The following is a 24,712-nucleotide window of genomic DNA, read 5'->3' as shown; positions in this document are numbered from 1 at the left end:
TCAGGCTATTAATCACTAACAGCAATTTAAGAACAGTATATGTACTATAACCAACCAATCCTCATAAGGAGCACTGAGAAATTGATGCATAAAATTTGTGGTCATTCACAACTAGTCCAGGTAGTCATTGCCTCAGTTACAGGTCACAATCCTGCTCTCTGACCTTGAATGCTATAAAGAAGGCATTTGGTAAGTTATACATGGGAAACAGAAATATGGTCTTCTCCTGGAGTGACACAGAGACACAAAAAAGAGCCAAGATCAGCCTCTGCAGTACTTTTGTAACACCTCACAGCCCTAGCTTCCTTCTGTATGATTAGCTAGACCTTTTTGCATAACCATTGTACCTGGCAACAAGAACATTCTGTTTTTCAGTTTCTTAAACCACCCACCAAATCCAGAGGAACCACTGCTATTTGTTGTTACTCTGTTATTGCTCTTATTTATGTGCACATTTTTTTCTTCTTGGAAAAGGAGAGAAGGCACAAAGAGATGAGTTTTGTGTGGTGACCACATGGGAGCTCTGCAGCTCTGGAGTGATCAGTGAGAAGGCTCAGTTTTAATTTCTTACAGGACTAACATTATTGTCCTTGAGAAGAATGGCTCTTCTTGTCCTTGAGCCCTGTTCAGTCACTCAGCCACCCTGCAAACACTTTTCTGAGAGCTCTGAAAACTCCTCTCAGACCGTGAACTCATTCTGGTATTTGACAGTGGTGCAATGGAATGTCTGGAGCATCCAACTTGTGTGTTCCTGCCTGCAGGTCTGCCTTGAAATGGCCTTGAGATGTTTGAGGGGAAGGGGCTGTGTGTTGTTCCTCAAGTCACGCAGTATGAGAATGTCTAAGCCTGACAGTCAAGATACAATAGATAACCATGGTTCATCTCCACAGTTGTCAATTAGAATTGCACTTCTCCTTTCCCAGCTGGAAACAGCTCCTTTCCCAGCTCCTTTCCCAGCTGGAAACATGTATTTCCAGCAGCAAAGAGGTGATGAGGAGTATGCAAGGAAGTGTAATATCCTGATGCTCTAGCAGGTGCAAAGCAGTCATATCTCTCCCAGGACAGACAGTGACACAACAGCTCTGTGCAGACATGTGGAGTTGATACAGCTAGAAATGGGTATATGGCTTCTCTGGCTTGGTCATTTAGTGTCACTGATTTGGTCTTTATGCTTCCATAAGAGCAGGGAGAGAGAAAAAAGAGAGTAATAAAAAAACCTCACTATTATAACATTTCTCCTCCATCTTCTCCCTTCATCCTTCCCTTACTCTAATCCTTATATAAAATCTTCCCAAGAAACCTGCACATAAAAGCTTAGTATCAGAAGTCTGATTTACTTGTGCTAAATAAAAATATATATGGGTGCCAGCTGAATTGTCTCAATGAGAGCTTTGTCACCATCCTGCCTTCTTGAAACAAGCACTGGGATTCAGCTCACAACCCTGATACCCCTGTTTTGAAATGCTAGACTGGGGATAGTACTTTATATGAGCCCTGAGTCAGATTGTCTGTAGTAACCATTTCTGTTAACAAAGCTGTCTGCAGCAGGCATATACATGTCAACCGTGCAAATGAGCAGGACATACCTGAAACATGAGAGATGTTTTTCACAGCAGATGGAATCTATTTGTAACAGTGACTGGGCTCGTTGTGGGTCATAAAAGTCATGTAGGAACATCTAGGAAGAAGAGAACAGCTGAATTTGTAGTTTTCCTTTTCACCTGATTGCAAACAATTCACATTAATATTGCAACTTTGAATCAAACAGAATTCAAAGAAATTATGAACCTTCTCTACCTGATTGTATGACTGTAAAAGCTGTGCATTATGGTGGCATATGATACTTGAGGACAGCAAGTAAAGAGCACTTACTACAGCTGAAACTGCAGGGGTGATGCTGGGATTCAAACTAATTGAACTAGTTGGAGTTTGGCTGGGACTTTGGGATTCACACCTTAGACTCTGCATGGGACTCTTACAGGTGGTTTGACCAATTGTTACAGGTGATTAGACCAATTTTTTCATCCAAGAAACAGAACAAGCAATAGCTCCATTCCCTTTCTTCATCCCACAGCCAGGGAGTCTGCTTACTGGCCAAGGGAAAGCAGGTGAATCCCCCTAATTTGCTTAATAACATTTTTTTTCCCCCAGAGATCTTTCATGCTATGCTTTCTATCCTTCCTCTCCTTACTTTCCTTACTGTTTGGTTTTTTTTGTTACTGTGACCATAATAGCTCTTGAACTTTCTTTTGTTAAGAACCCTGTGTCCTACCAATGCAAATCAACTGTGTCACTCAGGACAGAGGAAAACTTGTTAAGTTTTAAAACTTGTCAGACTTGTTACGTTTTTATTTATTTCACTGTAGCATCAGTTTTCATCCTCAACAGTGTATTTTATTTCTTATTTGTGGCTTCATCAGCCATTGCTGCTAGAAAACCAAGAATAGGCTTTCCCAAAACACTTCCTCAGAAACAGGTTCAAGATGAGAGTAAACCTGGGAGAAATAGAGACTTTGTACGTGGAACCATAGGGCTGTAATGGTAACAGTCAGACTGCTAATCAAAACCAGTCTTTACCCTTTTTTTCCACTGCTTAAAAGTCACTGAAGTTTACTGCTGAAACTGAAATTTCCCAGGTTTGTTCAAAGGTGAAATTTGCTTTTTTGTTTGTTTGTTCCTAGATTTTTTTCACACTAAAAGAACTTAAAAATAGTTCAATGGTTCAGCCATTTTATGATTTTTTCCCCCACAACAGAACATGTAGAAACTCCCACTCTAGCAGGAGTGTTTGCTATTGCGTCCTGGATAGCACCGCAGCCAAACCAGCATGGGGTTAAAAATTCTATATTTAGCATAAAAACATCTAGCTGACAAATGCCTTTGAGTGCTCCAATGGAATCTGAGTTTGACTTGACTGAATTTTGACCCTGAGGAAATTCCATGCATAAGCACAATCCATTCTGTATGGCTGTGTCCACTGGGCTCAGAGCATGCATGGAGAAGGAAGGAAAGGTTAATGTGTTTGTGTGCTTAGCTCATGTCCTTATCCCAGCACAAAGTCTTTAGGGACCTCAGTAATGCCCTGGGGGAGCAGTGCTGAGGGGGATGGTGCTTCTCACACATCTGTGCCTGAATAGTCCTTCCAGTCTTAGGGCCCTCCTGTGTCTTGAATAACCTAAATGCCTAATGAGGTTAAAGGAGGCTTCTTGAGCAATTTGGGTTGGTCCAACACCCTGTGCCTCATTGGCCAGGGTCAGAATTGGGTGTGGGGAGAGTACCTAGGGTCAGACAGAGCCCATTATCAGTAGGTCAGTGGTGTTGTGGCAAGTCCAAGGTCAAGTTAAGGAGTCAGTCTTTGGGGTCCAGATCATGTGTGTCCATGGCCATATAAAGGGGAAAGCTGCAGAGCTGGGGACCAGCACTCCTACAGTGTTGCTGGATCAGGGATTGGTGGGTCCAGGCTGGGGAGAGAGCCTGGGGAACCTTAATGTCTGGAAATGCTTAAGAGCTGCCTGGAAAAGGCCCAGATTAACTTTATCTGCCTCTGAAAATGGCTCTTCTTTGAGCAGGGAGTTGGAGGAGACACCTCCAGCCTTCCCTCCCAGTCTAGGTTAGTCTGATTCTACAAAGCCTGCTGATTTGCTCTTATATTGCCAGTGGATGCAGGATATCCTGTGAATGTTACTCAGGCTCTACACTCTGCGTGACAGAAGACCAAGCAGAGATGAACCCACGAGAGGTGATGTCCTCCTTACAGAGCAGCGGCACCGAGCGCTGCAAACCCTTACACACACTCCATGTTCTACCCAGACCAGCCAGTGGAGTCCTCAGGAAAACAGAGCTAAGCACATGTGCCAGTGCTTAGAGGACCATCATGTCAGGGAATATTTGCTGGCATTTAGAGTCCATTCAGGCTTCAAGGGGAGTCAGGGGAAGGCGAGCTCTCCATCTGACTGCCTCGGGGCTGACCTGCCCTAAAGAAGGTCACACCGGCCACTGTGGCCCTGACTCAGCTGAGCAATTTGGAGTGTGTGTCTTGTTGAATGAGAGCTTATGCATCTAGCTGAAATTGCTTTATAGGGCACAGTCCAGATCCCACTGAAATGCTCAGGAAGCTTTTGCCATGCACTTCAATGAAAATGTGATCAAATCTATGTCACCTGATTTTCCTTTAGGCTGAGGATAAAAACTGCTGCTTTGCTGGTTAAAGTCAGAATGGACAGTACAAGGGCTGCCAATAAAAATGTTACAGTAGAGATATGTAAGGGAAAAATCCTTTAGTAAGATTTCCTGCTATGTAGATAGACATAGAAGAGAAAGAATTAAAAATAAAGAGTTAAAAATATCTTTAGATGTAGGAAAAATTGTAGCATCAGGAATAGAACAATGCAAACTTTGATAAGGTGTTCAACCTAAAAGAACAGTTTTATGCTTCATTTTAATGTATTTCCTGACTGATGATTATGCAAAGATGTCACTTTAATACTCTTTGACAAAGTTGGTCATATAGCACTTACGTATGAGCATTTACGTAAGAGACTGATTTCTTCTGTGAATTTATTTTTTAAGTCTAACTGGTGACTATAAGCATGTGTATAAAAGAAGAAACTTTCTAAATTTAAATCCTTCATCTTTCTTAATTCTGAAGTTGTGGTAGTGTCTGGCTCATCAGATTTGGAGCCCTCTTAGAAACTGTGGGAATGTTTCTAAATTTGATTGTTAATCTATTGAACAGAAAAGCTGCCACTGGAGAGAATAAACTTCCTTTTAAAGTACTAGTAAATGTGCAAAAGTGCTCAGAGGCTTAGGAGGCAAAGTCTATTTACAGCTAGAAGATTTGGACTCTTAAGGGCATACAGCACTTTTGAAAATGAGACTTAAATGCTTCTAAGTAATTTGGGCACTACATAAAATCATATCTAATTTACCTCTCTTTGCTCTGACATCAACACCAATCATAAAATGATTTATTATCTAGTTGATAGCAGAACTGGTTATATGTGGAGCAAATCCAAGAGAAAGAGATATGTTTCAGAAGTGAATTAAATCATTTAATAGCATTTAAGTATGGGAGGCAATACACATCCTTGGTTTCAGTGAAATTAAATGCATTGGTTCCGTGTAATTATATCCAAACTGGATGTTGTTCTCAGCTGAATGCTCATCCCTTGGAAACCACTGGAAACGTGTCTGATGCACTTGCTGGAGTAGCAGCCAGTAGGCTTGTGCACTTTTGGAAATCATAAATTATTCCTCTGTAGCTACAAGAAGGAGGCTAAGGTAACAATGAACAAACACTCTCATGGTTCAAACAGAACCCCAGAACAACAAAATCTTGTTTGAATTTGGATGATTTTGGAATATACTTTTTAAGAAGGGTTAAGTACAGACTTCCTCATCACTTCAGTGGATCAGACATGCTAATCCCATCGTACCTGGAGCAAGATGTCCCCTTCTCTTAGGGTGCACTGTTGTCAGACCCTGGCTTCACACGGCTGCTGCTGTGGCTGACAGGAGAAAAGTGAACTTTCCTTTCTCCACAAGATCTCAGTGGCATAGCAATTTGTGGGTGAGGAAGAGGCAGCTTCTTTCATGGAAGCTCTGCAGTCTGCTATGGCTGTATTGGAGATACCCTTTAAAGGGTCAGGATCTCAGGGCTGGCTGGCTCTGTTGCCCCTTCGTATTCTCAGCTCTCCAAGAGTTTCTCTGGAAACTCAGCACCATTCAGCCGCCCCTGCCCCATTTCCCACATGCCCTTAGGAACTCCAAGGGGAAACTGGTTCCTTGGGATCCAGGCTCCATGCCAGATGGGACTCAAGATGTGCAGAGATGCTGAGCAGTAGGTGGCAGGTGCACAGGGGTGATTGCCAGCTGCTCCAAAGGGCAGGAAAGGTGTCCACAGACCATGACACCTTCCTTGGCTCTCCACCTCCTCCAACTGCAGCAGCTGGAATGGAGGAAACCAGGCAGTTTGAGGAGTCACAGGATTGGTTCATACAGGGATGCCTGCCCTTGGAGAGGGAGGCATCAGAGCTTTGGATAGATCAACCTCCAATCCTGATGCATCACTGGAGGAGACCCCTGACAGCCCAGGCTCCCTAGACATTTAAAACGCAGCTCAGGGAAGGAGTATAACAAACAGCAGCAAACATGGTCATAAATCAAATATAATATAAACAAATAAAAAAGCAAAACATTGCGTTTTGTTCACAGTGACGATCCCAGCGGTTCCACAAGCAAGAAAGCCGGGTGTGAAACGGAGGATCCGAAGGAGGCCGGCAGACAGAGTGGCCAGGAAGGCAGGTCCGACCCGCTAAGAGCCCAGCATGAGGAGCTCCAAGAAGAGCAGGCAGCGGGGTGTTCCCCTCTGGTGCAGAAGGCGAGCCTCCACCACACGGGCTCCCCAGTGAGAGTGCAGCGCAGCAAAGGGACGGCCTCGTGTTCCCATGCGGCTGCCTCCGATTATGAGCTCTCCCTTGACCTAAAGAATAAACAGGTACCAAGGCTTCCTCCTCAGGCTGTGGGAGAAGGGGATGGGGAGGGTGGGACTGTATTTGCACTGTGGTGGAATGACTTTCAGCAAATACATTAGCCTTTTGTTCACCTGGAGCTTCTGCCCTGCCTAGCCTCCACGTGAGGCTGATGGAGGAAGTAGATTCCCCTCTGTGACTGAGTCACTCTTTCACCCAAACTGCTGGCATCTGCTCCTCATTGCCTGGATTCAGTGGTCCAAAATGGACCTGGAAACCCAGTTGTGAGTGTAGGCTTAGAGATGGGTTGCAGGCAGCCAAAAGCAGCAGCATCCAAGGGTAGTGCCTTACTCTCAAGTGTACAGTGTGAACTGGGCTCCCAGCAAATGGTTGTTCCAAATTACTTCCCTCATGGATGAGTCTCCAAGAACCATCTTGCCATCTTGGAGCATGCAGGGCAGGCCCCCAGCACACTTCTGTACTAGCATGAGCTTTCAAGAGGAAGTGGGATTTATTCAATGAGTGTCCTGCACAGCATCTACCACAATGTTTGTGCACTGCTGCCACCACTGCCTTCAGTCCAGAGGAGGATGCTGAAGAGATAGGCAAGTTTACCAAAGTAAAAGAAAATTATTCAGTCCTACAAGTTGCATTCTGTGCCTGGGGCTACAGCCTAGCTCCAGAGCACAAGCATGCCCATCTCTAGCTGTGTGTCCCGGTGGACTCCCAGCAGGAGACAGTGGGACAGGGGCTAATGGCAGCTGGCCTCCTCCTTCACAGGTGCTATGTGTCCCCTCCCTTCTCATCTCTACAGATTACTGTCCAGGAGAGCTGTTGTGCAAAACAGAACCTAAAGCACAATTTGTGCCTTTTCCCTGGGAAGGCAGCTCAGTCAGAGGCTGTAGGACAGGCAGACCCTGCAGTCTGTGAGGTGAGGAGGACAAGTGACAGGGGGAGAGTTCAGTGGAAGCTGTGCTATTGCAGCTGAAGGGTCTCTGCTAATGAGGTTTCCACAGAAGAAGCTGCTACTTTCTGGGACATCTCTCTACCACTTCCCTCAAGGCACAGATGCTGTCCCTAAACATACATGTCAGATCAATGACCAATAGATTTCCGAGCAAAAGAGATACATTTGCTCTCTAATCCTGTCTTTCTCAAAATGCTGCATACTCAGACAGAATTCTTGCATCACACCAGGAAAAAAATAAGAGAGACTAATTAACGGGCTTCACAAGCTAACGTGAATATCTTCAGGGTGTGCCACATCTTGACTGCATGTTCTTAGCCTACAGCTGCTCTGGTTTGTCCTGGGGAGTGTCTGTCCTGCGTTATTTTAGCTTTAAGGTCATGTTGCCATATCATTGTTCTTGCAGCAGAGGCCAAATCTGCCCTGGATGCATGTGAACAAGAGAGACATGTTCAGCTGATTGTTCATTAATGTCTGGTGCCTCACAGAAACGACCTTGCAGGGACTGAGCCTATTTCCTCGGTGAAACCACGCACACCAAAGGGGCCTTACAATTTGTGTGCCTCTCCAGACTCACAGGTGTCTTCAGTGAATTGCCTGCAGCCTCTGGAAGGGGGGTTTTTCAGGCCATGAAAAGTATAATTCTTCCACTGTAGTATGTGTTTTTATAGATACTCCTCTCAGTTTACTCATCAGGTAGATTTCTTAAATGGGAATAACAGTGATAGGACCTGCACCGTGCTGTCCCAGTAGAACACTACTTATAGGAGAACTTGTAATACAGGAATAGAACTCACAGTAAAAGAAAAGGTGCAAGGAGACATTTTCAGTTTCATTGCACAATTGAAGTCACATTTACCTTTTGAGAGAGAATTGAGTGCTAGTAAGGAAGAAGGGTAAAGTGCAGCCTCCTCTGCAAGACTTGGACCAGTCATAGCCCCTCAGCATCATCCTAGAGAGTTGGTGAGTGGCTTCATGGCTCTCCTTGCTCCCTTCCCTGTTGTCATTATATTGCAAGAGTTCTATTGTCATTACATTGTAAGGGTTCCTTATTGCTAGAGTTTCATACCTCCCTGATATTTCTTGTAGGCAGCTCCTCTGGGCACTAACTCTTCCTTGTCCTCACAGCAGCTAACTAACTCCAGTTCCTACCAATCCACTCTTTTATAACACTCTTCTGATTGGCTACAGCTGCAGCCTGTTAACATCAGGCCTGCTCCTAATCTTTAGTAATTGGTTCAGCTGCAGCCCTTAGGGGATAAGATTACTTTCTATACTACCTTTATTTACTTATATTCTATTCCCCTACACTACCCCATGAAGCAGAGAATTCTGACAGTGCACAGAGCAGAAGTACTCTATGCTGGGAGGCTGGAACAGAGACTCAAGTACTAAAGTTCCCCTGTGCTTAGACTCTATTGTAATGTAGGGAAAATGCTTTCAGTCATACATACACTTGGGCTGTGCTGAAGGGCAGCACATGTCCTATGGATAAAGGAAAACACTCCATTAACAAATATCCCTTATAGCAACGTCCTGCATTGTGAGAGGCTGGAGGGAGGGAGAAGCATTAAAAATGAGTGACATGCATGCTTTTTAAGTATTTTTTTTTAATTTTTTTTTTTGCCTTAAGTGATTCAGATTCTGTCCCTGAGCCTGATTCTTTTCTGGTTATAACATGGTGGCAGCCTGGGTAGAAAACCAGTGCTAACAGAGAATAAGTGGTCTCTCCTGGCAGATTTATAAATTTATGCCTACGGCACCAAAGCCATGGGGTGTGCACCTCAAATGTTTGGCCATATCCAGGCCTGCAGTTTGGCTTGCCTTGACCTTGTTAAATCTCCCTTCATACGCAATCCCTCATGGCAGTGGATATTTCACAGCCATTTCTAATTCAGCCACAATTGCTCAGAATGAGTGTTCATACTGAGGCCCAGAAATGTATTAAGCTAATTATTCTTTGAAATCCCCCCCGATCCCCCTCCTGCTCTCCCCTTCCTTTGGCGCCGGCTGTCAGATCATTCCCCAGAGAAGAGTAGCTTTAAGTAGGCAATTACTTGTAATTCGTGGGGTTTATTAGGAGCAAGAGAAGGCCAATCATGTCTGGCCTTTCTCAGCTCTCAGATGAGAACAGAAGGTTCCTCCAGCCATCCAGACTTATATCTCCATTACCCATGACTGCTGTGGTGCTAACAGACGCCCTCCCCTCCTCTGGAGGGGAAGAACACAGGCTACAGCTGTGTGAAATCCTTAATTCCTTTGGACTGTTAGTTAGCTCAGTCTGACAGCAAATGAGTATGTCTCAGACATCCATAAGCAGCAAATGTCTGGGCAACAGCAAAGAAAGAGAGACAGAGACCCACTGCTAGCAAACAAGGGTGGGGAGGGCACTTCTCTCTATGGGGATGCTGCATATAGCTCTGCCAGTCTTCTCAAGCATCCCTTGGAACACTCCCTGTCCCTGTTATGCCTGCTGAAAGATACTGTAGGATTCCTCTTGCTTTGGACGGTGCCAGCAGGCAGCGGATCACATGCAGAACTCGGCCTTGCACCCCTGGTATGAACTAGAAAACAAACTAGTTGATGAGGAGCCCTCTCACTTCAGATCTTGTTCTGCTCCTTAATGCCTTAGTCCTTTGGGAGGACTGAGATTATGGACTGCAAAAAGCTGGTGGTGTTTTTTATCGAGGTACTGACAGCTTGCTCTGTTCCTTTAGACTTTTAGAAGGATCTCTCCTCACTAGCTATTAAAGCCTGCCATTTTTGGCACTGTCCTTGCATGAGATAAACTGGCCTTTTACTTTAGATCAGCAATGACATCTTGTCTTGGCCTCTAATAAGATCAGAGCATATGAATTTCTTGTTTTCAGAATGGCTGTCACCTCCTTGGAAACCTCAGATAATTGTAAGGCTCTTGCTTCTGCTTTATTTTGCACTTTACTGTTATTCTGTCTCTCTCATTTGTTCCTCTTTTTCTCCTAACACAATTAGCTCTACATTTTCATTATTCATTAACCAGATCATTATTTCAATGGTGAGTAGTCAGTAATAACTGTCTGGGTTGGGCCTTTGCAGGTTACTGATGTAATTTATATTTATTTGCATGAGCCTTCATCCTGAAGGAATGGGTCAAGGGATAGTTCAGTCTCTTTCCAGGCAGGCCAACTTTAAAGACATGTATCAGGAGTGTTGATTTTATGGCAGGATTTAAGATGTCCTTGTTTATCCAAAAGGCCTGCTGCCAGGTCTTGTGGTAAATGACACTGTACCCATGATTATTGGGGGGTGATTTTTAGCAACATTTATGCAGACCATTTCTGGGAGGGCAGCAGTGAAAGTATTAGGCAAATGTTCTTTAAATTAGGGGTAAACAGAGCTCTGAGCCAGCTACCTCTGCAACTGCAGTAGCCAACGCCATCACTAAGAAAATTGCTGGTATTTCTTAGTGCTGGGCTTTGATGTTCGCCTTGGACAGACCATGAGCTCAAGGGCAAGGCAGGCAGAAAACAGAATCACCTGATCACCTGATGTTTGAGCACAAGGCAAAGGTCCCTGCTTCATGTCCAGAGAGGGAAATATGAAAGGATGTGCTCCCCATCCCACTCTCTTCCATAAATGTCAGCCTCCCAGTGCTTGCTCCACAGCCAGGACACCAGCGCAGACACAAAATGGCTGGCTTAGGTTGCTCCTCTCTGCCTGTCATCTCCCAAGGTCACATTATCTTCCTCTACTTCCAGAGGAGTCAGTATTGGAGAGATTCCAGAGGTCATTTACACTTCTCATAGCTGTCAGATCAGGTCTTTACGTGTCCCTACATCACTCACTGGTGGTTTTATCTGTAACTTACGTCATGCTATGAAAAAGAAGGAAGCAGGTGACACAACATGACTCTGTGAGCTCATGCCTCAGTCTCACTTGGACTGTGAAAGCAATTTGCACTTAAATTCAGATCTTGTGGAGCTCAGCTTTTCAAACTGTGAGTACTGGGCCAACAAGGCATGGTGAGGGACAAGTGCTGTGTCTGGGGATGAGGATGCAGTCAGTAAAACTTGTCCTTTGGTTCTGCTAATGAGCTCAAATTCACCTCATGACTGATGCAGTGACTCCTCTGCTAATTCAGGACTGACTTCACCAGCACTCTCAGTCCTGCCTTTCAACTTTTTTTGGTTTTTCTACATGTGTGCAGACACACATTAACACTACAGTCTGCACCTGCACTCTGCCCTGTGAAGTGCCAATGATAGCTTATAGCCTAAACCTCAGTGAAGGTAGTTTGAGTTCATTCTCCTTTTTTTTTTAACCCCATCTTCCACCTTCATCTTCACACTGTCCCCCTTTTCCTCTGTCAGTCATTCATTGGAACCAAATCATCTGTCATTCTCCTGGAATTTGTTAGTGAAAGCCCAGCTGCAAAGGAAGAGTGGGGGATTTCCAGGAAGTTTAAATTCTAGACAACAGGAACAGCCATACACACCTGCTTTGCTGAAGCCAGTTGAGATGGTGTGTGTCGATGTATTTACATGTGCTTGTCGTTACCAGCTCAGGTAAATCCTCCTTCTGCATTTTTTATTATCTTGTCTCAACATTTAAAATACAGACTTTTTTCCTTTCAAAACTGAGAGTCTTTCTTTTTCTGGGTATTTTTCTTTTCATTGCTGGCTGACACCTGAAAAATTCAGATATCAAAAAGGAAAACACTTTGGGATTCAGAGTACTTTTTAAAAGACACAACTCAGAACAAGCTCAGCCTCCACTAACTTATATGGAAGTTTATGTTTCTTGCTAACTGCTAGATCAAGCCAGCATTCTTTGCGTTTAAAAATTAATTTTTTTTCCATTTTCTGAATGATTTCTCCTTTTGCTAAGAGTATTTCCTAAGGTTGCTAAGAAGGGGAGAAGCATTAGTAACACTCTGAGACAAGAGATAATGCTTGACATTACCAGAGCACTGCTGAGCAGGAAGACATATTGCTGGAATGTTGTATCTGCAGTGATGAACTTGCCCTAAAGGCCATCAGAAGTGAGTCTGCAAGGGAAGGGCACCTGCAGGCTCCAGCTTTTATGACTGGCACTCTAGGAAGAGGCAGGATCCCATTACAGCTGTGAGGAAGCTCATGGCGCTGATGATTTAGCCAGTCATGCCCAAATGGGAACCTTCTGTTGAAATCAGGGGCATGGCATTGCAGGGAAAAGTTAATTCGGTGTCAGAAGTTCCTTTGACAGTCATTGAAGACTGATCAGTGTAGGAAGTTGGACAATAAGAAGCCATCAGGAGGCAATCAGCAAGAACTAATGTATCTGCTGTCTGTTTTTCAGATCGAAATGCTAGAACACAAATACGGCGGCCACCTGGTGTCCCGCAGGGCAGCCTGTACCATCCAGACCGCGTTCCGGCAGTACCAGCTCAGCAAGAACTTTGAGAAGATCCGCAACTCCCTGCTGGAGAGCCGCATGCCGCGCCGCATCTCCCTGAGGAAAGTCCGCGTGCAGAACTCGGAGAGCTTCTCCGCGGAGAAGGCCCTGGTGGAAGGGTACAACTTCGTGGGCATCCCACTGGTGAGGTCCCCGTCCCTGCCGGCCACTATCAGTGGGGCACTAACCGAGCTGGAGGACTCCTTCACTGAACAAGTTCAGTCCCTGGCGAAATCCATCGATGACGCCCTCAGCACCTGGAGCCTCAAGACCATGTGCTCCCTGCAAGATGGGGGCTCCTACCAGATCAGGGAGACCTTCAGCGCTAGCTCCATGCAGCCAAACCAAGACTTAGAGGCTGAGCTACAGGATCAGGAGAAGGAGGAAGGTCTCCTGCCAGATACTCTACCCAAGAGCAGCAGCACTCTCATGATGGCTTTTCGAGATGTCACAGTGCAGATCGACAACAAGAACATCTCTGTCTCATCATCTACCTCGGTGTCCATGGCAAACTGTCTCAGCAGCAATGACCAGGCTGGGCTGTCTCCACCTACCAAGGCTGAAGAAAGCCCAGGAGAAGGGGAGGGAGAAGCCAGTGAACTACTGTCTGCCCCAGAGAGCTTACCTGAGAACAGCCTCACTTCCACCGAGGTGGATGTCAGTACCAATGGCACAGGGGACAGCAGCGCTGAGCCAGATCAGATGGCGGTGCAGAAGCTCCAGTTTGATGCAAGCAATGAGGCAGGACAAAGCAAAGGCTTGGAGTCTGAGAATGCAGACAACTCAGAGCAGCTGAGCAGCAGCAGCACCTCCACCTCAGCCAAGTCAGCCTCCGAGGTGTCCTCAAAAGAAGCCCTGCAGGCCATGATCCTCAGTCTCCCAAGGTACCACTGCGAGAACCCAGCCAGCTGCAAGTCGCCCACACTTTCCACAGACACCATGAGGAAACGCCTTTACCGCATTGGGCTGAACCTCTTTAATATGTAAGTGACTCTTCCTCTATTTCCCAGCCAGTGTTATGCTTCACAGGAACAGATGATGGCAGGTTCTTGGTCTAGATCCATCTCCAGGGAAGTTCATCCGTATTCAAGGGCATGACCATCCGGGTATGCAGTGCACAACACAGGTTGGCTTCCCAGAAGCTCTTTCCCTAAATTCTCCCAAGTACTGTCCTTCTCTTCTGCCTAACAGAGGAACAAGCCCATGAGCAGTGCCCATGCTCTCACAATTCACTGAACCTTCAGTTCCAGTTGCTGTCCCTTTGGCATCCACCAGCTGAGCCTGGGCTCACTCTGCTTCACTCTGTTGCAAAGGAGTCCTAAGCTACCGTCCTAGCTTAGTTTGGTGCAAGTCCTACCCTGCACCAAACATAGCTAGGACTGTAAACCCAGCTCTGGTTACTTAACACGGGGCAATTCCAAGTAAAGAGAGAGGGAGACAGAGGTAGAGCTGAGCTTAGCTAGCCCAGTATGAGTCATAATGATAAAATTTATCTCTGGCTGTCATTTTCCTTGAGATACTTGGGTATATTTTCACCTGACAGACCAGGTTTAGTCACCTGTCTCTGACATATCTGAGTTTGATATCCTATGAGAAGGCTGTAGGTGTGAAAGCAAAAGCAGAGCAGAGGTCACCATCAGAAGAGGTTAACTCACAGGGTCACACGTGGATAGGCAGAAAGGAGCTGAGCTCCCTTAAGATTTAGATTTGCTCATTGCCTTTTAATGAGACTTTTGTCATCTAAGCAAGCCATGAGAAGTACTGTGTTTTGCTTTATCATCACACTTTCATATCTCTGTCTTTGTTTCCATTTGAGTCCCCTAATAATGAGGATGTAATATACCCATACTAGGAGAACGTTTCTCCACACATTAGCGTGGGCATTTTAGTCAAAGCAAGGACTGATCATTATGCAGCCCTAGGCAGAAGTTTTTCACAGACAAAGGGGCAATGCACAGGATTTATATATGTGTACCATGTAGGCTCCAGGAGGCAGGGAACAGGAAGAGAGTTTTTTAGGGTTGGTCTCAGAGCACACCCAGAAGTGAAGTGATGTTAGGTCAGACAGATTTGGGACTCTTACAGATCTGAGAGGGACATATTTCCTGTTCTGAGTACAGGTTGGAGGACAGGAGTGAGAAAAATAACTTGTTAGCTCTGGGGAATGATGTCTTTCTTCAATCTCTGAGCAGTGTCTAAGGGACATGTGGCTCCCCTTGTGGTTTCTTCTCCAAGGGGCTGGGAGGGCCATTAAGCTTTCTGCAGTTATTTGGTTGTGGCTTTCCCTGTCTATTTCCAGGGAGAAGCCAGTTTACTCTTGTGAGGTTTGGGTTGTAGGCACTGATCTGTAGGCCATGGAGCTGAGGCTGTGTGTGTGTGTGTGTGTGCGCACATCCTTTTTCCTGGCTTTCCCTGGAGCAGGAGCTGAAAGCCTGCAGTTTCCAGTGGGAACTGCCACAGTCTCTCTGGCCTTGCTGTGCATTTTTGGAAGGGAGTGCTCTGGCTTGGAGCAGGCCCCTGGAAACACATCGATGCAGTGGCACTTTCCCCATCCCTGCTGCACCGTGAGGGGGTGAAATCCCTGGAATGGTGAGTGCTTCATTATGCAGCACTGCTGTGATAGCTCAGCGTGTGTGGGCAGCTGGCTGCGTGGGCAGAGGGAAAGACAGCAGGACTGAGGAATCCCGCAGCATTTGCTGGCTCTGCCTAACACCCCTGCAGCACCAAAAATGAATAGCAGGGACCAGGCTCAGGAGAGAGAGGAGTAGAGTTGTCTGCTGCACCTTTGGGTAAAAGCTTCGTGCTGCACTACGTGGGATACATCTGCAGGTGTTCAGTGGCAGAGATGCTGTATTGCTATCAGGATTTTGTGCAGAACAAATTGAATCCTGGGAAAAACTGATGAAAGGCTACTGTTAGTGAAAGAATTTTTTGAGTTATAGTCCAGGCAGTGCAGGAGGACTGTCACAGCTGTACTGTTTTATCCTGCATCCTTTGATGGCATTGTGTGTACCATCTCTACTGAAACCTGCACATCCATTCTAGTGTGTGCATTTTTCTGGCCAGATTAAACTCTCAGCCCCACTGGAGTGGATCCAAAGTCAGTCCAGTGACTTTGGAGTCACACAGGTATAACTGAGTTCATCCTTGTGTTGTGAACATCGTACTGTCCCTTGCAAAATACCACAGTGTGCAGGTGGATGTGCATTTTATGAATCTCTGGTGTTCAGTTTGACTTGTGTCCCAACCATATCACCTTTGCACTTAGCAGGGAACTCTGCCTGTACTCTTCAGCGGTGAACCAGTAGGTCTGTATGATAATAAAGAAGGTGTATTGTTGCTTTTCCCTGAAGAAGGCCTGGGGTTTTCACTATCAGATCTTGCACCTCTCCTGTTTATAAATTTAATGGGCTGATTATTCTTGCAGCCCTCTCCCCAGCAATGCCACACTGCCCAGGATATTTTCTTTTGACATTACAGAGTAAGCAGAACTATTTCAAGCCCATCTACTTTTTACATGTCCGTGAGGCCCCTGTAAGGAGCAGGCCATTCTGCTGAATGCAGCTCCCCTTATAGCTAGACATATGTTGCTCACCCACATACTTCACCACCTGACAATGTCACAGTCTGTGCCTGTGCATATCATGCATTCACGTGCTCTGAAATCTCATCCTATTCTTTCCTCACCCCAGGAAACTGCCTGAGCAAACTCACTCCTTGAGCCTTGACAAGGAACCCTGAATTTGGATTAATGATGGAAGCATGACATCATATCATGAAGTCACCCTCTTACCTCTCCCAGAGAACCAAAGAAATGTGGCAATCCTCCTGCCATTGCAGTGATTCACCTGTGCACAGTGCACCATGACAGAGACCCTTCAGTGGGGCAGACTGAAATATGGGAGGAAAACTTCCTGCACAATACACACGTACTGTTTGTTCTTGTCTGCAAGAAAAGGCACCACAGAAACTCACAGCACTCCCACATACACAGGGGCTTATAAACCAGGACAGAAAGATGGGAACAGATGTTTTATCAGGGCCTTTGGCAATAGAACCAGGGGTAATGCTGTTAAACTGAAGGAAGGCTGGTTTAGATTAGATGTAAGGAAGAAGATTTTTACAATGAAGGTGGTGAAACACTGGCACAGGTTGCCCAGAGAGGTGGTGGATGCCTCATCCCTGGAGATATAGAATATCAGGTAGGAGGGTTCTCTGAGCAACCTTATCCAGCTGAAAATGTCCCCACTCACTGCAGGAGGGTTGGAGTAGATGGCCTTTAAAGGTCACTCCCAACCCAAACCACTCTGCTTCTGTAAGAGCTGTGTGTGCAGGCACAGACACTGGCACATTAAGAAGCAGAAAATCACTCCCACAGCCAGGCAATCAGGCCCACTCAGCACCAGACCTGCTCTCAGAGAGATGCTCACAGCCACAGAGGGAGAAAAGCCCTCTGTCTGGGAGCTGCACACTGCTCCCTCCCTTCTTCCGACAAAGCATTCTCTGGGTGCCTTCTCTCACACACAAAGATTTCTGCCTGAGGGCATGAATCAATAGAGAAGGGAAGAAAATCACAGCTAAGGGTGGGGGGAGTAGAAGAGAAGCAAACAAATCTGAGTATGAGATTTCTGTTCAGGCAGCCAACATCAAGCTCAGGTGAGGAAGGTAAAAAAGTATCACTCTACACTGAATGTTGAAAATCTATGAAAAACAAAATTATTTGTTTAACAGAAAAAATGCCCACTTTTGGTTATTCCCCTTGGAGCCTTGAGCCTCATTTGCCCACAGACCATGGCAGCAATGTCTCATGAATTTCTTCACAGAGGGAAGGGCCTCTGACTGTGGAGCAGATGGATGGCAGAAGAGTCACTTATGAGGCGTGGTACAATGCAGTAGGATCTGTTGTGGCAGTGGGATGCCACTTGTGATTACCAGGTGACAGCAGGTTCTGCAAGTGACACAACAGGTCCTATGACATCATTTTGTCCTCAGCAGCAGCCAGGGGGGCACACAGCAAGTCACTTTTCCTCACCCCAACCAGTCCCATTCCTGACACGCCGTGAACACGTAGGAGCCCAGACACATACCAAGGGCTGCACTGATGCAAGCCATGGGGTGAGCCAGAGGCAACAATGCTCCAAGAGCTCATGCAAACTCACCATGTCTCTGTCCTTCCCTTCCAGAAACCCAGACAAAGGGATCCAGTTCCTGATCTCACGAGGCTTCATCCCAGACACCCCCATTGGGGTGGCACACTTCCTGCTGCAGCGCAAGGGCCTCAGCCGCCAGATGATTGGGGAATTCCTGGGCAACAGCAAGAAGCAGTTCAACAGGGATGTTCTGGAGTAAGTGTGGAAACCTCTTCCCCCCATCCCTCCACTCTAAAGGAGTTGCCAGCTCTACCCCTGGCTGCACCAGCAAGCACTCCATGCCCCTTTGCCCGCACTCCACCATTGCCAGTCCCTATCTGGCATCCCTCTACACATTTCCCAGCTATGTGTGTCACCCTTCATATCATCACTTCTCTCATTTCAGTCCTTCCTCAGCAGGCCTGCGGTCACCTAGCAGGAGCTCAGCACTGTCAGGTGGTAGAACAAGTGCTGCTGGCAGGTTTGGGGGCTGGGAAACTCTTTGGTGAGGTCTCATCCCATCCATATAAAGTACCTCTGATGCCTTCTGGGAAGTACTAAGAGAGACAGAGGAGGAAAAATATCTACTTCTTGCTGTGAGACCAGCAGGGAGAAGTGAATGCTGGCAACATACTCAGTTCTCTTTCTGTCCAGGTTGGAAATTGGTGGCCTTTTGAGTTGGTCCAACTGCATTATGAGGATAATTACAAGGTCCTGTTTGTGGTGATGAGGAGGCCTGCCTATGAAAAGATGCTACTAAGGGCTTGTCATTGCCACAGCAGCCATGGAGCACTGAGGAGCATCTCCAGTCCAAAATCTCCAACAAGCTGAGCTGTCCCTTTACAGAACAAAATCTGAGGTTCCCTTCCTGCTTCTGTTCAGTGGCTGCCTTTGCTGGATTGTTTCCTTCAGTTCTTTCACTGTGACCCTCTCCTGGTCACAAGCCATGCATCTCTCAGCCTGCACATATCTCCTCTTTCAAGTCTGGTTCATTCAGAGACTCATTTCAAGGCATGACCAGCACTCAGCTGTGTCTTTCTTTTATTATGCAGAAGCACAACTCTTAGTGAGAGCTGCCTTTCCATTAGACAGGAAGTCCTTTGCACTGCGTCCTTTATTACATTCTCCCAATTTTCCAAAATGTTCTCTATTTCCCTTGAATTTTGCAGTGGTTTCTCTTGAATCAAACCATAAAGAAACTCCAAATCCCATCCACATACCGCTTCTACTCCAGAGAAAAACTGGAGGATGCCAAAGTTCAAGAGCCAAATCTAGGCCTAAATTTTAAAATTAATTCCAGCTGCAATTGCTACTTCTTATTTCTGCAGGTACCCACCTGACCTTTGGGCCATCTCTTTTTTTAATATACTGTAGGAGTATTGATTTGTCCAGCAACAATACACATGTGCTGTCCAGTCTCTTCACACTGAGAACTACAATTAAAAGTAATTGCCTCTTTTTCCCCAGTAAGCATTGTGTGGGCTGCTTCCCCTCACAGATAATCTGCTCAGGTCCAAACCTAGCCTCTGCACACACAGAGGAATATTGCAACAACAACAGGCTGACACTTCCCTGTAACAGTAAATTTGGCATCATGTTCCTCTGCCTCACGTGGGACCACAAACTCAGTGTCAGCAGCTCCTGGGAGCAGTGCCTATTGGAAAGCCTGGTGTCAGCCTCCCAGCCTCAGTGCCCAGGAGCTGCTGCACTGGGGTTGCCTGTCCTTTTCCTGTATGAGGCATGGGAGCCATTGGAGCAGGTGGCCCTACTCCATCATGCTCATTACTTGCAGTTTCCACTGCCCCTCTCATGGTAACACTCCAAATATTCAGTGAAGGAGTGACCTTGCCCATCCTGTTAACATCTGTAGAAAACAAGGCTCAAAGATGGGGACTGAGATGTTGAGGCTGTGTGTGCATGGATACATCTGGGGCAGGGACTCTGTGTACTTGAGCAGGTATCAAACTTCTGGGTCTGAGTTCAGGGTTCAAACCTGTGTCTGATCTTGCCAGGCCACAGATGATATACTTGCACTGTCAATCTGTGCTGCCATCCCCTCTTCACAATAAATGCCTAATTTGTCTTCCATAAAGGCAAAGATAAAAACTGGAGGATAAAAGATAAAAGTAGACTTAAAATATATGTAGGATATTCTAAAACAGGAAGGAAAAAACATGCACATTCAGCTGGTTGTAGCTGTGCCATTTGAAGGTACTTTCTTCCTGTGCCAGTTCTGAGCTTGGGGGTATGCTTGAGCATAGTTGGTGAGTTTTGCAAGCAAATTTTTCATCAGCTGCTTGTGAGAGCTGGATGGGCAATAGCTGCACACCCAGCAGTGTGCCATGCATGGAAATAAGGCATTGAAAGGAGAAATCATGGCCCAAAATTATAATCCTGGATATTTTTCCTGTCCATGCTGCAGGAAGAAGAGGGCTGGCAGTGTAGTGTAGTGTGCTGGCATTTCCAGTGCACTCTATCCCAAGGGCTGGTCACAACTTACGAGCTGTTTCTATGAGAGCAAGAGGCAGATCAGGGACCTTTTGGCATTTTAGAGCTGTCTAAGACCTTGTCGGGTTCTCATTCCCCATCCAACTCCCATCCAACTAGCTCAGGAACACTGGCACAGGTTGGGAGGACAAAGCCTGCAAGGGCTGTCTCGCTGTCCCCACATCCACCCACGCTCAGTAAAGGTACATGGCATTCCCTGGAGAGCATGCAGCAGACAGGAGAGCTCATACAGTAGCTTTTGCACAATTTGCCCAATACCACAGTCATTTTTGTGGCCCAAATGGGCAGAAGAAGAACAGGCACTTAGTCCTGCTGAGGTCAAATGGCCAGGCAGGGTGGCCATGAGCAGGCAGTAGTGCTTGGACAGGCTGTGATCACCTGCAGTGAGGGAGCCTGTATGCAGGAAGAGATGTCTGTGCTCTTTCACATCCCAAACCTGACCCTGGAGCCTCCTCTACCTCCCAAAAGCAAGTTCAATTATTGATGCTACTTGCTGTGTTAGTTTAGCTTTTGCTTGATGTGAAAACTTATGTTGCAATTGTGTATTGTGAGCAATGTTTCTATTGCATCCAGGTTGAATTAACTCAGCTGCATGAATAAATAATAGCACAGCTCTTAAAACATCTGCAAAAGTGTCAGCCTCCCTTGTGCATTCTGAGGCAGGGCAGAGCTGCCCAGGTTATAAACTCCAGACTCAGCTGTAATGTCCAGACTTAGGTCTGTACTCTGCAGAGTTCTCTTGGCTTCTGGAGATTTTGAAGCTGTGCTGGCTGACAGAGAAGGCTGTTCCTGCTGTCAAACAGCAGAGCTCAGGAGTGCAGGGTGGCATTTGGCACGGTGAAGATGATCCCACTTTACTGCCACCAGTGAATGTAAAACTCCAGAGAAGTGCTATGCTGGTTGCAAAGCCTTTTATGTAAAAGGGCAGGGGTTTAGGTGAGGTAAGCATTTTATGAGGATTGAGCACTTTGGTGTGCTATTTTGCCTTCCCACACCTTCATGCCCAGCACCTAAATGCCCTGAAATTCTAATCTTCTTTCCATCTTCATGCTCTTATCTCTCAACCTTAAACTGATTTTCTTGGAACTCAAAAAAGGTGTCTGGATAATTCACAAGTAGTTCTACATGCTAGCCAGAGGAACAACAGAGAGAGCAGGAGATTTTCAACAGTTTCTGACTATAATTGACACACATGCATTGATAACACTGAACCACTCTGGTCTGTCTCTTTAGGAAGATGCAGTATGTAATTTCCTTGTATAGAAAAGACTTCAGTCTTTAAAACTAGGATTTATCTCACTTGTTGTTGGCCACCACCAAGTTTAGTGTCTTCTAGAAATTTATGAATTCCTTTTGTCAATGAGAGACAAAATGGGGCCCTCAAGAGTGTTGTTTTTCTCAGTGTGCTAGTTTAGTCTGGGTGTGCAGCTTTTAGGCATTTTTTGTTGCAGGGCATAAATCCCATTTATAACTTATTTTAAGCACCTCACAAAATAACCATTCACTGTGATCAGCATCCAGAAGGATCTAAGAAGATCCAGTGAGATCCAAGAATCTACTACAGGCTGTCCTGCAGCCAGTGAGAGGGAGTCACTGGAGACCTGCCCCAGGGTTTCAGTGTCTACCAGTCCAGGGAACACAGATGGAGAGAAGTAGCCTGGCCCATTAAAGGACCTATGTGGTACTGAGCAGTTTTAATCAAATCTGTTTGTCAAATACTGCAGAAAAATAATTCTGTTGCTTTGAAAAAGTCAGGCCCAAGTCATTAAACACATAGTTTTGATATAAGACACGTCATCATTCTTGCATCCTTTCTTCATTCTGTGTTTATTTGTTGCTTTTGTTCTCCTTTCTTCATACTTTCCTTCACTTCAGTCCATTCTTCCCCTCCACCTGTTCCTGACTCAGGAATTACTTCCATTCATAGTTCATTCATGAACAAGATAATGTGAGTGATTTCATGAATGGAGTCAGCTGTGCTGGTACTGGATGGTTTGTGTTCAGCTTGTGGGATTTGGGAGTGCAGATGTGGCTGTCCTGGTGCACTTCTTCAAGAGGAGAAATGGGCAGAGATGCCACCAGAGGAGACATTGTGCTGAGTTGGGTCTGGCTGGTGTTAGGAGTGGAAGTTGCTGTTGGAGACATTCTCCCTGGGGTTGAGGAGGTCTCCTGTCTGTCAAGCCTGTGTTGTCTTGTCCTTCTGTCATGGAAAGTCAGGGAGAGACAAGCTGCTCTCAGAACATGCAGAGCTGGGAGCCCAGCAAAGGGACTGCCTCTCAGAGAAGAACTGGGTTCCTCTTGGACAGACAGATGGACTTGTCAGGTTAGCCCAAACTACCCTTCTTTCCCTTTCTTACCGAGGATGCTACAGAGGGTCAGTAGGGCACTTTCATCACAGGAGGGTTTGAGCAGGAGCAATAGATAAGGATGTGATGGAAACAGGACAGAGGGAAGATTGTGTTAGGCAGTTCTGACCTCCAGCTGCAAGCAGGGCTGTGGCACACACCAAATGTAAGAACAGGCCTCCCAAGCCAGGCCTGTACAGGCTGAATGTGCAGCTTGAGCCTGCCTAGTCCCCAGGAAACTCAGGAAGGAGTAGATTCCCAAGTAAGTAGCCATGTCAGCTACCAACAGCCATGGGAGGGTGAGCAGGCATGACAGCCCAGGGCAAAAACAGGCAATACAGCAATCCTGTAGCATTCCCCAAAAAGGGAAGACTAGTGTGGGCATGGTCTCCATTGTAGAGACTGTCCTTCCCCTCCCTGGGGAGAACAGCACTGGGACACACACCTGTGCCCACTGGTGCATGGAATCAGGGAGTCCTGCTAACTTTTCTTTCTGTTCAGTTCCCAGATGCAGGGCAGTCTCCTTCCAGGGAGCTGAGCTCTTCTACAATGCACCCAAATCCTGATTCACCTGCAGAAAGCCTGTAGAATTAGAGAGGCTGAGAAAAGGGGTGGTTTTTATTAAATATCTATGTGCCTTGTGATTTTAAACTTTCCACCTGGCTGCCTCCCTCCTTGCTCCCTCCCTGAGTGGAGGCTGCAGGTTCATTACAGATGCTTTTAGCTGCATCCCAGCCCCTGCTGCATTGTCACCTGAGCGGAAAAGCTGGAAAATAGGTCATTACACTTGGGTGAGCAGATCCCAGCCCCACATGGTACAGCTGCTTCCTGTCTTCACTGAACCCTTTTGCCACAGGCTCTTTTGCCATGCTTAGCCCTGTGCTAAATCCTCACAGCTCTTCTGCCATTATGTCCACTCACTTTTAGGGGGATCTTTTCCCTGTAGTCTAGGAGGCTACTAGAGAAACAACAGCTAAGCATAATAATCCATCTTGGAACCCCCTCTTTGGTCCTGGAACCTGGTGTGGAATTCTCTGCTTGTGTTGCAAGGTGCCTCAGGGCAGATCAAACTCCTCGTGTACACAGGTGGCCCAAGAGTCCTCAACCTCTACCCCCTTGTTCATGAGGCAGGGAGCCAGCGCTTTTCCTGCTCACTTCAACAGCATGATCCAAATATCCAAAGTCATATCCTTGCAGATAGTGGGCTAAATGAATCTCTGGTTGCACTGTGAGTTCAGTTTGTGTGCTTGTTGCAAGTTCCTGGGCAGGAAGGAGTTGAAACATGAGATTTTATAAGGTGATTACTGTGTCCCTGTATCATCATCTCTCAAGCCTCCTGGAGGTCCTGGAATACTCATCTTGCAGGTGTCCAGGTGTTTGCAGGAAAAGGAACTCAGCACTGGTTTTGGCATGTGCACATAAGCTTTTGGTTGATTCCTTGGATGCAGAGAGCCACCCACTCTCATATCCTTTGTCAGCTTCCATGGGCTCTAGCTTGGAAAGAAAAGATCTCCTTGCTCTGGTTTCATGAAGAAAAGTTGTGCTGCACTTCGGGGGATGTTTGACACAGTTACCAGAGTGCCTTTGGAAAGATAATGCTAGTCTGTGCAGGAATCTGAAGCCAGGGAAGGCTGCAAAATTTCCAGCTGTCTAGAAGAGAAGAAGGAACATGGCAGACCCATAGCACAAGGAAGAGGAGGAGGAACATGGCAGACCCATAGCACAAGGAAGAGGAGGTGGAACATGGCAGACCCATAGCACAAGGCTGGTTGGCTCTTTGAATGGACTTTGCTGTGTCAAATTTGCACACAAAAGTAACAGACAAGTCTGACCCATCTTTTTTTCTGCCTGTCTAACAGCAGAAATAGCAGCTTGGTACCT

The 24,712-nt window shown here is 46.2% G+C and overlaps 1 protein-coding gene across 5 annotated transcripts in view; it reads left to right on the top strand.

Moving 5' to 3' along the window:
- The window catches only part of IQSEC3 (IQ motif and Sec7 domain ArfGEF 3), a 99,733-nt gene that overhangs the window by 54,165 nt on the left and 20,856 nt on the right, over nucleotides 1-24,712 (top strand). For 4 of the 5 annotated variants that reach the window (XM_071422255.1, XM_071422258.1, XM_071422257.1 and 1 more), the window contains exons 3-5: nucleotides 6,214-6,496; nucleotides 12,754-13,832; nucleotides 18,033-18,194. In XM_071422255.1, coding sequence (XP_071278356.1) covers nucleotides 6,214-6,496; nucleotides 12,754-13,832; nucleotides 18,033-18,194 — 1,524 coding nt within the window. The remainder of the gene's footprint in view (nucleotides 1-6,213; nucleotides 6,497-12,753; nucleotides 13,833-18,032; nucleotides 18,195-24,712) is intronic. The other variant, XM_071422260.1, reaches the window with a different exon arrangement.

This window comes from Agelaius tricolor, unplaced genomic scaffold (assembly GCF_023055355.1).
Source record: "Agelaius tricolor isolate 1412-34295 unplaced genomic scaffold, bAgeTri1.0.p SCAF_3, whole genome shotgun sequence".
In the NCBI taxonomy this organism is placed as follows: Eukaryota; Metazoa; Chordata; class Aves; order Passeriformes; family Icteridae; genus Agelaius; species Agelaius tricolor.
Note: the sequence above shows the minus strand (reverse complement) of the source record. Positions and strands in the feature narration are given on the sequence as shown.